General features: G+C 38.0%; 1 protein-coding gene across 1 annotated transcript in view; it reads right to left on the bottom strand.

The window, feature by feature from the left end:
* Window positions 1–14,864, bottom strand: part of MYCBP2 (MYC binding protein 2) — a 284,541-nt gene that overhangs the window by 219,233 nt on the left and 50,444 nt on the right. The window contains exons 5-9 of the mRNA XM_004711247.4: window positions 11,602–11,798; window positions 6,972–7,214; window positions 6,666–6,737; window positions 4,528–4,624; window positions 720–793 (exon numbers count right to left, since the gene is read on the bottom strand). Coding sequence (XP_004711304.1) covers window positions 720–793; window positions 4,528–4,624; window positions 6,666–6,737; window positions 6,972–7,214; window positions 11,602–11,798 — 683 coding nt within the window. The remainder of the gene's footprint in view (window positions 1–719; window positions 794–4,527; window positions 4,625–6,665; window positions 6,738–6,971; window positions 7,215–11,601; window positions 11,799–14,864) is intronic.

Here is a 14,864-nt window from a genome sequence, read left to right as displayed (position 1 = left end):
AATAATTTATAAATTATCAAGGGTTCATGAGGGAGGAGGGAGCTGGGAGGGAGGGGGGAAAATGAGCTGATGCCAAGGGCTTACGTGGAGAGCAAATGTTTTGAGAATGATGTGGCTAACGAATGTACAAATGTGCTTTATACAATTGATGTATTTATAGATTGTGATAAGAGTTGTATGAGGCCCCAATAAAATCATTGAAAAAAAAAAAAAGTACAGCCAGAATACTTCTTAGAAGTAAGGATATGAGGATCAAGTATCTCATACTTTAAAGAGGCAGAATTCTCAAATAGGGTATCATTCTGGGTAGAGTGTCCACAAAAAAAGGAAGATCTTCAATGAGATGGACTGACACAGTGGCTGCAACAATGGACTTGAATGTCGCTACAACTGTGAGGGCAGTGCAGGGCACGGAAATGTTTCCTTCTGTGGCACAAAGGGTGGCTGGGTGTGGGAGCCTCTCACCGGCACCACTGCTACCACCAACACAGCCTAATAAGGAGCCTTTCTGAGCTAGTGCGAAGCACTGAACTGCTAGCAGAAAGCCCAACAGCTGTTCCACCCAAGAAAGAAGTGCCAGCTTCCTGGAAACCCTCTGGAGCAGTTCATGCTGCAGGCCAGGTGTGGCTTCATTTTGGTATATTCTAACAAAATGAAATAATTTCAGATAAAAGGCTTCCTTCCACATATGCCAGCTACTCATGATTCAGGGTACTTACATCTCTTGAAGCAGCTATCTGATTAATATATTCTCCATCAGTGAATAAAATATTTTGACCTTCAGTATGGCATTCTGCATTGAAGGGAAAAAATATATATCACAATATACATAAACACCTCATAAAATGACTTTACTCCTCTGCTGAAGTCAGAATGAGAGCTCTCCAGGCAATAAGGATAAATTTAACTAAAAAGGAGACTGTACTTTTTGATGACATTATAAATTAGCAGATATTTAGTAATTCACCTAGTTATTACAGCTTTATGGTTATATTTATAATTTCTTCCACATTCAAAGTCCTGAGAACCCACCTAATTTCAAAAGGAATTAGTATTTAATATATCTGGTAGTAAACATGCACCGTGATGAACAAACTACAATGTATGGTTATTACCATTTCAATACAATCACATGCGATGTACCCTCAGACATACATCACAGTAATTAGGGTCACAGAAAAATACAGATAGACCTATAGCTTCTGTATTGGAGGTCTAAGGTATCCAACTACAGATATACCTTGCTTTATAAAATAGAATTCAAAAACTGGTTGTACAATTTTTCACTTGTAAGTTCAATGCTTATTTCCAGCAGTGTATTTTGCAAGCTCTAAACCTTTAAAAGGCTCATTCTTAATAAAACAGGCAAATCTATTCAGATGCATTTCTTTCAGGCAATAAGTAGTCATGTGTCTTGGCCAGAGTTTCTTACTTTATCAGAATGTACGTATCTCTGTGGAAAAGTGCATTGTATATACACTGGGATCAATAAAAAACACTGAATCAATTATAACAAGGGATACCTGTATCACAGAAGTACCACTGAAACAGGTGTTAGTAAACGCTACTATAAATAACATGAGACTACAAGCAAAGTCTAACATCTAAGTATATACTGCATCCTTTTTTGGGGGGTTGAGGGGGACAAACAAACAAACATTTAGCAAGCAAGTATAAAAAGCACACACATTTCCCAAAATAACTGCAGGGAACTAGGATGAATCTCTCCATTAATCACAATTACCAGAAGAAACCAAGTGTATATTTGCACCTGAATCAATGAAACATTCTGTTTCTAGAATGCAGTAATGGAGACCCCCCCACCCAAATAAACTGGATTACACCATATCTTTGCCCAGGAGCTTCATACTAGCATACTTCCTTATTATAAATATGCAAAACACAGGCAGACCCTTACCAAATAGAGAATTCAGTGATCACAAACTGGAAATAAAACTGGGAGACAAGGCCCACTGGAAGCCCAAGAGACTTGGTAATCAAAGAGAGGAGAAATCGAAAGAAAGAGTTCCTAGTCCACTGTACAGAGTACAAAGAGGCACAAGAAAGATGCTTCTCAAGCTTTAAGCAGTAAGATTTTAAACTAAAAAGCAAAGAAGAAAAACTCATTATAATTTCAGATAAATGCAGGGGTGAGGGGTAAGTGGCGCAAGAGGAGTTGCAAAAAGCCTCTTGTTCTGAGGCAATGTGTCACCAGAGATAGAGAGTAAATGACATAAGGATACAATTAAAAGGCATGCTGAAAAATAAAGGATAAAATGACAATTAACAAGCAAACAAAAGAGAATGTTTTCACTTCAGCAATACTATACTAGGCTGAAAATCATGTTGTTGTTTTCAAGTTGGAACGTGACGCTCAAGGCATTACTTGATTTATGTTCATTTCAAACACTACCACTTCTAGACCTGATAGTCACTTCTCCTGCACCTTCTTTGAAGGGAAGGGTAGTGGGCAGTTGTCCCTACTTGGGTGAGAGGGGGCTACTGAAGACAATGTGGCCCACATCCAAGCATGGGAAGGTGGCATCTTCTTTCAGACTTGCGGGCTGTCTTCCAGTCTTGTGACTTCAAAAGGATTTCCTTCGATCCTTTCCTTCAGGGATGGGATAAGACCCCATCTTCAGAAAAATCTGGGCAGTATCAGGGGACACACGATATCCTCCCAAAGATTGGTCCATTCTTCTCCAAAACACAGTGTAAGTTCACAACACAGCAGAATGGAATGCCACCCTTACGTTACTAAAAGTTGCATTTCACTTGGTAAAATGATGCTGAGGGATTTACATGGAAAAGGGGGCATTTTAAAATCAATTTTTAATCATGGTGGAAAAAAATACAGCAGTGATCATATCACTTGCAATCTCTGTTAGTGGCCAGGGCTTCTTAAAAGTAAATCCTTTATAATTTTCATCCATTTCAGGGATGGGAGGGTGAAGGAGATTTTTTATCAAAACTTAGAAATTTGGTTCTGAGACATTATCCTGAAACACTTACTTACACAAAGAAATAACTCTGAGAGTGATGCTCATTACAAGGTAATTTATCACAGCAACAAAAAAAAGAAAACTGAATTCTGTTCCAACATTATTGATCAATGGAACATATTGTCTAACATTAAAATGCTGTATAAAGATTATTTAATGGCATGGAAACATATTCAGAATTGTAAGTGAAAGGACTAGGCTTCACAAAAAGCAGCACTAGAGTATGATTACAGTACATCCATAGACACACAGGAAAAAAAGAATATATTCACAAATATGTTAACAAGGCTCATATACAGGAAGCGGATTACAAGTGGTTTTTATTTTATTCTCTTTTTCTCCTATGATTTTTTTAGGACAAAACATGATTATTTTGTATAAATGCTTTAGGCTACATGGTATTAAAATTACATTTTAAAAATGATCATTATGATTATTGGGATCAGAGAGACAGCGCAAGATTTCTAATGAAAACTACCTTACAGACTCAACTGCAAACAGACAACCAGTTGTAAAATGGCTTCTTATATGTTAACCTGTTTTCCAAAGCTGCCAGATGTAGGAAAGGGACAACAAAAATGTGACATTTACCTTAATGTGGTGTCATGCAAACGTATTTGGGTAACATAGCAATATTCACATAATTGTTTGATGGAGTTAAGTCTTCTAAATGTAAAAAATTAATAAGCAGCCTGGGAGCCATTAACCTTCTCACTGTGTTCTTCAGAGCAGTGCTTCTCAATTACATTCAGATGGTCAAGTGCCTAGAAGTAACACTGCTTGTTGCTTACTTTAAAATTAGTGGCAGACACATTAAACAGTCAGCATGTTAATATAAATGAGCCACTTCACAAAGGATAAGCAAGTTTAAAAGACCTTCCAATGGAAAAATATTTGATGCCTTTGCTCAGTGCTGCACAAAATTTGAGATGTACGACCTCCATGTAAACAGCCATGACTGTGATGGTGAATTAAGGCCAAATGAACTGTGTTCGAAGTCCTCTATCAGAGTTTGATATAAAGGGGTAAGTGAGGGAATTGTTTAACAAATGCCAGTACACTCTTAAACTTGTCTCAGAAAACATTTTAAAAGAAAGAAAAGAAAGCTCAAAGTGTTATGTTGTTACAAGAAAAGTAAACAGAATATTCTTTGAAACAAGTCACATGAAAGCCAATGGGCATTTTTGGTTTTAATTTGATGTTAAATAAAACAACAAAGTGATATTGCAGGAATTCATCAGTTGAAATAGTTGGGGACTGGAGGTGGAAAAGGAATAAAGTAACAGGTGGGCAACATTTTGAAAACAAATATGAAAACTAATTATACGATATGCCTAATGTCTATTGCCCTCACATGCATTTAACTTCACATAGACTATAAAATGTTTTGCATGTCAAAAAATTTGACATCTCTGTAAGCAAGCACACTATTTCCTGCTAATCATTTTTTACATGTTTAAATGTACTAACATGCACATGTACTAAAGTCACTTGTGAAGAAAAAACAACTAGTGGAAGACCATACCTGGTAACATTACAGTGCCATCTTGTTCCAAGGTTTCCGGACTTATTCTTATAGCTGTCATGCTGTGGTTATTCACATCTCTATACAATAAGTAACCCTGACAACAACAAAGACATTTTCTTGTGTTATGCATTAAAATATTTCAAACATATTGAAATTGCAAACATATTGCAAAAGCAGTCAGACAAGCCCAGGGACAGTTTTTGGAGGTACATAAAACATCAACACCAATGTCAATATTTCGCGATACAGGGGCTACAGCCATGAGCTCAAGCCTGACAAGAGTCAGGAGGGCACAGGACTGGGCAGTGCTTCCTCCTGCTGTGCATGGGGTTGCTGTGAGTCAGGTCTGACTCGAAGGCACCTAACAAGAAGCGCTGTCTCCAAATAAAAGAGGATGTGCATGCTTTATTAGGAGGAGACGCACCGCACATGATTCGGCAATCAATTTATATCTATTACATTCTCAAGATACATATAAACAGTATACTACATAGGACAAGATAAGTATTTTGCTCAAAATGACTATCAGTTGTCAAGAAAATAATAAAAATGGTCACGATTACTTGAAAACACAACTGAAATATCATTTCAAAGTTGCCATTTCAAGATGAAGAGAGTAGTGGTTTTTGATGCTTAAAGTACTGCTGGCCATGATTTCTGTAAAAAAAAAAAGTTTTCCATGCTTTCTTAGAATAACAGGTAAAAAAAAAAAACAACCCAAAATAAGAGAGATTTTTTAAAAAAAAGAAAGAAAACGGGATGAGACACTTCAAAACATGCTGTGTCTTAAAAAACAATCACTGACTAATGAATCTGCTACAATGAATTTTAGAATCTCCTACCTAGTTGGGATAGCAGGATTATTTTTCCTATAAACAACCAATTATTTCTGTGGCCTCTAAAATGCACTGATATATTTCAGTTGATGCTGACAACAATGGGTGTGCAGGGGCATCTTCATTGTACTCCTTCCCACAAGGGAACTTTCTGGCCTCTTGGTTCCATCTTCCATTTGCTCCCCTCCACAGAGGAGAGGGGACACAGCAGATTGCTGTCTCTATTTAAGAAGCTAAGCCCCGTTTGGCTGAGGGGTAAGAGAATGAGAGGAAGAAAGCAGCCTGACCTAGCTCTCTCCTCCCTTTGCGGATGCTCTGTGATGCGTGGTCCCCTGTGCGGTTGGCACAATATGAACTATTGGCCCACACTGAGCTGGATGCCTGGAAGTCCCGGGCTCAGGCTGAGCATGGAGAATCTACCAGATGTATTCTCCAATTCTGATTTCCTCACCAGAAAGGCGACACAGATTACTATCTAGAAACCCACATAAATAAGAACTCCAATAGGAAGCATTTTGATCCATTTACAGATGTTAAATAGAGGACCAAATAAGTAAACTGGATTTTCAAAAATCACACAGTTGACAAGAGAAAGGCCAGAACTAAAAGGTAACCTCTTGTGGATTCTAGACTAATGGTGTTTATACTATGCTAGACTGTTTCTAAGAAACCCTGGGGGTTCAGTAAGTAAAACATTGGACTGTTCACCACAAGTGGGCAATTCAAATCCACTCACGAGCTGCTTCACAGGAGAAGAAAGATTTATAGTTTCAGAAGCTGCAGGTAGCAGTTCTACAGAATTGCTATGAGTTGAAATTGAGCAGATGGTAGTAGGATTGGTTGTTTTTGTACTTTTGTTTTTGTTTGTTTGTTTTTAATGGGAACCTCAAGGAGGTAGTTAAGCACTCATCTGCTAAATAAATGACTGGAGTATTGAGTTAGCCTAGAAGCACCTAGAAATAAAGACCTGGAAAGCTACAAAGCAATCAGCTATTGAAAACCTTGTGGAGCACAGTTCTGATATGATGAACATGAGGTCACCCGGAGTCAGAACTGGTCCAATAGCAACTGTTCTATTTTTAACACCTTTTACACACACATGGCCCATGGTAGTGGTGATGAGGAATGGGGTGTTCAAAAATTCATGGAAAACTCCATTATCTTTCTATGTACTTTTTGAATCCCCTACTATTATGCATATACCCTTTCTATTCACATAGGAACCGCAGGTACAAATACAAATTACATGTTTTTACAATTTATGAAAGTAAGTTTGGCTTATTATGTATATTTTCCTACCTGAGCATACCCTAACCAAGACTTTTTTTCTTTTCTGTTTCTGATGCGGGATGTAGAATTATAAATATGGCCCTGCAAAATAACAAATATTAGTCTATGAGCAGATTTATACTTAAAAATTAAAGAAAATAATACTAACAGTTGAATTATATTTAATGCACACACTTCAATTAAGAATTTTTTTAAAGGAATTACTGTTACATTTAAATTAGGTGGTTCTCTAAAGAGGAGGCTAGAAACAAGAGCACAATTCATCAACATGGGTCTCTCTCTGTGATAAAGAACTACTGGAAGGGGCGGCATTACCCTAACGGTCCCACTGTATCCAGAGCCAATTTTGTATAAGCCATCTTTGCATAAGAGATAAAGAAAAAATCCATCATTCTGAAGGAGGCACTGATCGTCTTCATCAACAGATATCTCTTTTAATGGCCACTTGTGCATCAAGGCTGCTTTCTTAATGCCATTGCTAAACCAGTCCTGAATTTGAATTTTTCCCACCAAAACGGCTTGTACACTTCTCTGGAGCGAATTTAGTATTGTTGGCACCTAGACAACAGAGAAGAAAAAAGCAAAAAAAAAGCATTTTTTGGGGAGGCAAGACATTTTTGCAATATATAAGCATTTATAAGAAAAATAATCTAGAATAATGGTGTTTGGCATATGAGTAAAAAAGATAATTAAGTCATTTTCAGACAGATTTCTATGGTCCCTAGGTTTGGCGGTCTCGGGTCATGGTTCCATGGGGCATCCCAGTTAACTGACCTAGAAAATGTGTGCACTGCTTGTGTTCTACCTCCCACTTTGAATCCTGTCTGGAAGGGTCTTACAGGCTTGCAAGCAGTGTCCAGAGCACTATTGGTCTCTACCCTCCTGGAACAGCAGAGGGAGAAGGAGAGTTGGGAATAGGGGGAGGACATGGACTGTGTGGCTTATGGCCACCTTTGCCATGTGACAAAACTGGATGATGATATGAACTAGATGGATGCCCTGCTAGTATTACTGGACATTTTGATTAAAGATTCCAGAGAAGAATCCTGATTAAACAGGGGAAAGAAAAATAATAATAAAGACACAAATCTGAAGCAGATAAAAAATATCAAATCCACTGACAAGGTTTTAACCATTCAAGTTAGATTAATCATGTTGATCTCCTACAGTCAGTTCCCCAATACTCTGCTTGGTATCTAGTTTACTGCCACCAGTCAATTATGGTTAGAGGGAAAACCCAGAGGCTTACCATATATACTTGAGTATAAGCCAACCAGAATATCCGTCGAGGTACCTAATTTTACCACAAAAACTGCATTAAAACTCAGCTTATACTCGAGTGTATATGGTATTTTCCGTGTAGATCTCACAAATGTATCTTCGGCTTCTACTGCTGTCCATAGACTTCTACAAAACAGAATCTCATCATTTGAGAACTGATCGTATGCCCTCTTTTGGTTTTGGATTACATAATTTACAAACCTTGAGTCATGGGTGTTAGTGTGCTTCTTCCATGTGGCCTCAGCTGACACCTCGTATTTGGAAGCATGCCCTTTAAGACCCAGACACTATTCTATCTGATAGCTGTTTCTAATTTCTTCACCACACTGTGCTATAGCATCTATACCTTCTCTGTTTCCTTCATGAGGGGGAGTATCAAGCAGGGCTATGTTGTAAGAACTAATTTTTCTTTAACTGGAGCTAGAATTTAGTGAGTCCAAATCTGTTCCTGGATCTATTTCTTTTATCTGCTTCTGGCTCCCCTTAGAGACTTCCTTGATATTTATGGCAGAGAATCTAGCAATTGTACAACAATTTTTGATGTGACTGAACTATGGAATGGTAGGATATCTATACTGGCTCCTAATAAAATGGTTTAGAAATATATATACACAAGGGGGTACTCAAAAAAAAAAAGCTTTGGTAGTACACATTTTTCCAGGAGACAAGCATCAAGTAACTTGTTCTTAGTGCACCCAGTGGCATCACCTAGGCAGGTTCTCTCGTCACAGTGAATTTTTTCTTAAAAGAAGTTTCCCTCAAACCTCATTTTTGTGATGGCCGATTTAAAGAGAATAGCATGCTGCTGTGAAATTTTGTTTCTGGCTCTGGAAAAATGCAGCAGAAACGGTTGTGATATTGAACACAGATTACAAGGACAGTGTTATGGGAAAAACTCAGGTATAGGAATGGTTCTCTCATTTTAAAAAGGTGAAATGGCAACTGATGACACACCTGTCAACCTCCCAAAAGGATGAAAATGTCGACAAGACTGACGATGGACCATTGAAGAGGGGGAGAAGTTATCTGGACTATCCTAGAGCTCGGTTCAGTGAATTTTAACAGAAGATTTGGGAATGAGAAGGGTCGTGAAATTTGTGCCTCGGGTTCTGACTGACCAGAAAAAAGAACATCAAGTGGAAGGAAACATGCTGTGCTTTGAAAGAACAGCTCCGAAGCAACCCAGACTTTTTTCCCAAGGTCATTACTGGTGATATGACACGGGGCTATTCTTACTACCCCAAAAGCAAACATTAATCAAGCCAGTAGAAGACGCCATCATCACCTCACCAAAAAAAAGCTCAAGTGAAATCAAAGATCCAAACAATGCTCGTTTGTTTTTTGATGTGAGGAAGACAGTGATTTGTAGTTTGTTCCAGCAGGTCAGACTGTTAATCAAGCTTTCTACTTAGAGGTCTGAAAAATTTGCCTAACAGTGTGTGACAACAAAGGCCTCCTTTGTGGCCAACAGGGGACTGGTTTTGCCACCACAACAATGAGCCTGCTCACGCAGCCATCTCAGTGTGCTAGTGTGGGACAAAAAGCAGCACATGCTTCTCTTGCCCCATGCACCTTACTCACCTGACCTCACTCCATGCAAGTTCTTTTGGTTTCCACAAATACAGAGGGACATGAAAGGACAGCGATTTGATGTCGTAGGAAAGGTGAAGGGAAAAATGAGGGAGGTGCTGTCAGCCATCCAAACAGATGAGTTTGAAAAAATGCTTTCAAGAATAGAATTTCACATTTTACAAGAGGACTTTGAAGGTAATAAGGTAGTTTTATAAAAAAATGTAAATACACAGCTTTGAAAAAAATTTTTGGTTTTTTGGGGGTACCCCCTCAAATATCAAATCCAAAGATGGGTAACTTGTATATTTTACTAAAAACACTGAAGTATGCATCTCTCTCACAAGTATCAGGTAAGCTATACTGTGTATATGGTAACATACAATATAGCCCATAATATACAATAGTATATATTATTAAAATTCATTCGCCTATTTTTTTTTCACTCTCTAAGGTGGCTAGTAAAAAATTTTAATTACATATATTGCTTACATTAATTTCTACTGAAGTGCTATTCTAGAGAACAGAGCTTTCAAAGGGACACTAGGCCCAGCGCTCATTGATATATATGTTCTGCCAAAATGTTATACACATACTACAACCTGTATAACACATATAAATATAAATATAATATAGCTGTATTTCACATACTATATATCATATATTAAATATATTACATAGAATACTATACACATATAAATATAGATAATCAAATATCTCCCTTAGCTCAAGTTTTTAGAAAGAGACCAGTAATAGGAATTTGAGTTCCCAAACAATTTGAGATGTTAGTTATATATTGCCAATGGAAGATTTTGCCCCCTTCCATGCAGACTCAAGCCAATAGATTTTTCCTGAAATGAAGTTGATAAATAGGAGCCAAATAATAAAGAACACTGTAACCTTCAACAGAGGGCTTTACTGGAGTTGGGAATGGGGAGGATAAGGAAGGATTACAAAGAACTTTAGGGGTTCAATCTGGGACCTAGTAGATTTGTTTCAATTCATTGAGCTATAATTAACATATAATTCAATAGTTCACGCATATCAAGGAGGGTTGTACAATCAACTTCAGACTCAATAGTTCAACTCGGGACTCCATAGTTTTGTGTGGCCGAGTGTTTGGCACAATATTAGAGCTGGATACATCTAAATCCAAGTCCTATCTCTGTTATCGGACAGTGTCCTATTGCTCAACTTCTTTCTGTCCGCAACTAGTTCACTCTTACTCTCAGCTCCAGGTCTTGGCACAAGGACACCTAGAACATTCTCTTCCCATCCCACAATACCAACATCTTCCCCCTCACCATTCAGATCTCACTTCCGATCCACTAGGAAGGTTTCCCTGAACCTCATTTATGAAGCACTGCTATTGGCGCAAAGACAAAAATGATCACCGTAGAAGTCCAGTAAGTTCAAGTGTTTATGGTCACGATTCTATGAAGATGTGGTATAAGTAATTCTTTGCACTACTTTACTAAAACTTCAGAAATATTTATATATTTTAAACATACAAACTTGAACATTTGCAGGCTCCTTTAAGGGTTTATAGAACACAGCTTGAAAACCAGCATCTGACAAACTTTAAAGTAATTACGTGCCATAAAAAGGAACAAGAAGACTGAAGGCAGGGCAGACAGAGAAAAGACTGAGAGTAGAGATTTAATCAGCAGACTCCTCATGTTTGACAAGCCACAGAAAATGACCCATCTACTTCTTGAGCTGTTGTTGGGAGGTTTGAGGCTGCCCTTCCATCTGTCCTGGATGCTGTAGTCAGGGTCAAGTAAAGGCAGAGAGCAGGGACTTAAACAATATCTTCTTATTCGATTTCTAGGACATGCAAAAGAATTGAGTGTGCCCATAAGGAGCAGTGTACCTCTCAACCCTGAAAATAGTGAAAAGCTTATCCCACAGATATTAAAGCTTAAAATGCCTTATAGTACAGTAACTCAGAGACAAAAATCAATGCTTGAGAAACCATAATCATTCAATCAAAAGTATAGCAGATTCAGAATATGGCCTTTCCTTTCAATCGAGAACAGGTACATATTTAGATGCCATCTAAAGGATTTTCTAAGCAGCAGTAAGCATGAAATACCTGAATAGTTTGGCAAGCGTGGCTGCCATTGTTGGTGAGGATAGCAGAAATAGCTTGAAGTGTCCTTCCTGTTTCTCCCCAGGAAGCCACCAGACTGAAGAGACATGCGCAGGAAAGTGCTGTCAAGGACTGCCCTGTGCTGTCATTCATTCCAGTACTTCGAACAGTGATTTCCAAAAGGAGCTGAAAGAGAGACTCTGTGGATAAAATATAACTCAATTATATTCATTCCACATACATAACAGCACATATATGTTTACTTCTTTATACCTTGCCTCATTACAAAAACTACCAAAGACAGTTAAAATATTTACTTTACATGTATCCCTTTCTGTCACTCACTACTCACTGCCACTGAACTGATTCCAGCTCACAGCAGCCCTATATATAATTTCTGAAACTGTAGATCTTTATGGGAGCCTCATCTTCCTCCAGCAGAAGAGCTGGTGGGTTTGAACCACTGACCTTTTGGTTAGTAACCCAATGTTTAACCTACTGTGTCACCTGGGGCTCGGTTCCTTTCTGGTTACCCTTTCTCCCCAAATGCTAAAACGCTTATATAATAGGGCCTTAGAGAAAAATCAGTTCAGCATCATAATTCTCTAAATAAAGACATGAGATCTTCCCAAAGTCATTTAAAACTGACTCTTCTATAAGCAGTCACACATCCAAGAAACTCCTTCTATCAAGCAATTGATTACTCATTGCACTTCTTTTACCTTTTAGATTAGGATATGGGCTTCTTAAAGTGTTGATTGTCCAGAAACGTACACATTTTCAAAACAACAAGAGATTATATACACAATACACCAAGATCTATCTTAATACTAAATTACTTTTGTTGTAACATAAGAGCAGTTCACAGTTTTAGGCAGAGTCTGGAGTCTATTTTATGCCTAGCTAAAAGCTACCTGCAGGCCAGTCAGATAGATGTCTTCCTTGAAAGCAGTGCTTCTCCATCTTGGATGCTCTATGGCAGTGGTCCTCAACCTTCCTAAGGCTGCAACCCGTTAATACAGTTCCTCATGTTGTGGTGACCCCCAAACATAAAATTATTTTCGTTTCTACTTCATAACTGAAATTTTGCTACTGTTATGAATCGGGCGACCCCTGTGAAAGGGTCGTTGGGCCCCCCCAAAGGGGTTATGACTCACAGGTTGAGAACTGCTGCTGTAATGTATAATGAAACTGGGTAAACAGAAGTTTAAAAAAAGTTTCTCCAATCATGAAGCCACTTACTGGCATGGACAGAAAATGTTACACCAAAAAATTCATAATGGGCAGAAGGGGTCTCCACAAGAGTCCCTGGAAAACCGCCATCCAGCAAGACTGAATGAAGGGACATCCTGTGGATAGTTCCTCCCCGAAAGGAGAGAAGGCTTCAAAAGTATTTAGAGTGAATAATCAGAAAGAAGGGGTGTCAAGGAAAATGATTTAAAACACTGAAAGATGAAGAGCTCATGGAGGAAAGGGGAAGAAGGTCAGAGCAAGAGAAAGAAAGATTAATGTATTATCATCTGCTAAAACTGAAAGGTTATGTGTAATTTGGAGAAACCTGGGAGTCATCCTTTACCCCGAGCTTATCTCTTATCTTCCATATCTAATCCCAAATTAAGTCTTATTAAATCTATTTCCTAATTGATTGCTCCACTTATCTCTAATGCACCACCATTTTCCTTATTCATGAGAATACGTTATTATCTTAACGAGGTTACTAAAAAGATGTTCATAAATTATCTCCCACCCTTCACACTCAGGGTCAAAGTATCCAGTAGAACAAAATGCTGGGTTACTCCCTGAAACCCACCCATTCCTCTCCTCCCACACCTTTGCTGTGGTCCTTCTTCCTCTACTGTCTCGATCCCTCCATACTCTCCTCCTTCATTCACTCAAGCGTCCCTTTGCCTTCCTTCCTACTGTCTGTCTGCCCTCCATCCTCTGCCACCCATTCTTCTTTCGATTGCTGCAATAGTTATTGAATTCTTACACTATAAAAGGAACTATTCTAGGTTGGGAGTGTTAAACAAAATAATGTTTCTACCCTCAAAAAAGTTACAGTGAAATTGGGGGGGGGGTGTTCATCATTCACACAATATCAGAAAATGCAGGTTATAAAAGAAATGACAAAGAGGCAGAGTGGCTTTCTGTTCTGTCTAGATTAACAGCCAAACTTCTAAACATGGCTCCCAGAGTTATGGGGGTCTGTTTGCCTTTTCTCACACTGCATCACAACACTCTTCCTCCCCTTTGAGAGACTACTCATACTAGTATTTTTTTCAACCTTTCTCATCTCTGTCCCCAACCCTTTCTTTCCACATGCTGTTCTAACTCACTTACAACCCAGTTTCCTTCTTTCCATCTTCAAATCTCAAATGCTACGTCTTTAGAAAGTCTGACAGGCGTTATTAATAAAGCCTCTCAGAACAGATCTACTTCACTTTATACAAGGAATCCACATTTGCAGTCATGCATGCATCCAAGTACCCAGTGCTAAGCCACATCATGGTAGCGATGGTGACAGTGTTCCGCACTACTGTACCGTATTTCTCTTAGGATGTAACATGGAAAGTGCTCAAAAATTTGTTAAATAAATAAAAAAACCAGTAACCCAAAATTTTGTATATGTAAACTAAGAATTTACATTTAAGTGAATAAGTAAGAATATGATTCTAATCTTAAATTGAAAAGAATTTTTTTGCTGTTTAAGTAATACTGAGTAAATCAAAATCCATTTGTAAAGAGAAGCTTAGTGTACACTAATTAGTATGCTATTCCAATAATATGTAGGTCATTCAGGTAGTGTGAATAAGAATAACCAACTGGGGGAAAAGGTAACTAATGTGATTGAGATACGATATTGTATCAAAGGGAAAAAACAGACAGACTTCAACAGATAGGAGGTTTAAAGAAGCCGATTCCTTCTAAAAGCTTTGAGCTAATTAAAAAACATGAAAACTAAGATGAAATGGTCAATGCCTTTTATGGGTAAAATTAATCAAAACAATAAAGAAATTAAAAGTAAAAAGATCAAAGCGAGACCAGAGAACTTATCTGTACACCACAGGGGAAAACTACTTTCTGTTTTGTTTTCAAGAGCATTTTAAATTGTTCTGTCTCACATAAACTAGACACAATAGAAAATGTATGTGTTAGGCAAGGTTCTCTAAAGAGATAAAACCAGATTGCTGATAATTTTATGTATTTATTTATAAAGATAGATATATATAACACAAGAAATAAACTGTTAAATTATATACAGATAG

Source organism: Echinops telfairi, unplaced genomic scaffold (assembly GCF_000313985.2).
Source record: "Echinops telfairi isolate 266 unplaced genomic scaffold, ASM31398v2 ScPeMD7_11;HRSCAF=52, whole genome shotgun sequence".
NCBI classification, from domain to species: Eukaryota; Metazoa; Chordata; class Mammalia; order Afrosoricida; family Tenrecidae; genus Echinops; species Echinops telfairi.
This window is presented reverse-complemented; position numbering and strand designations above follow the sequence as displayed.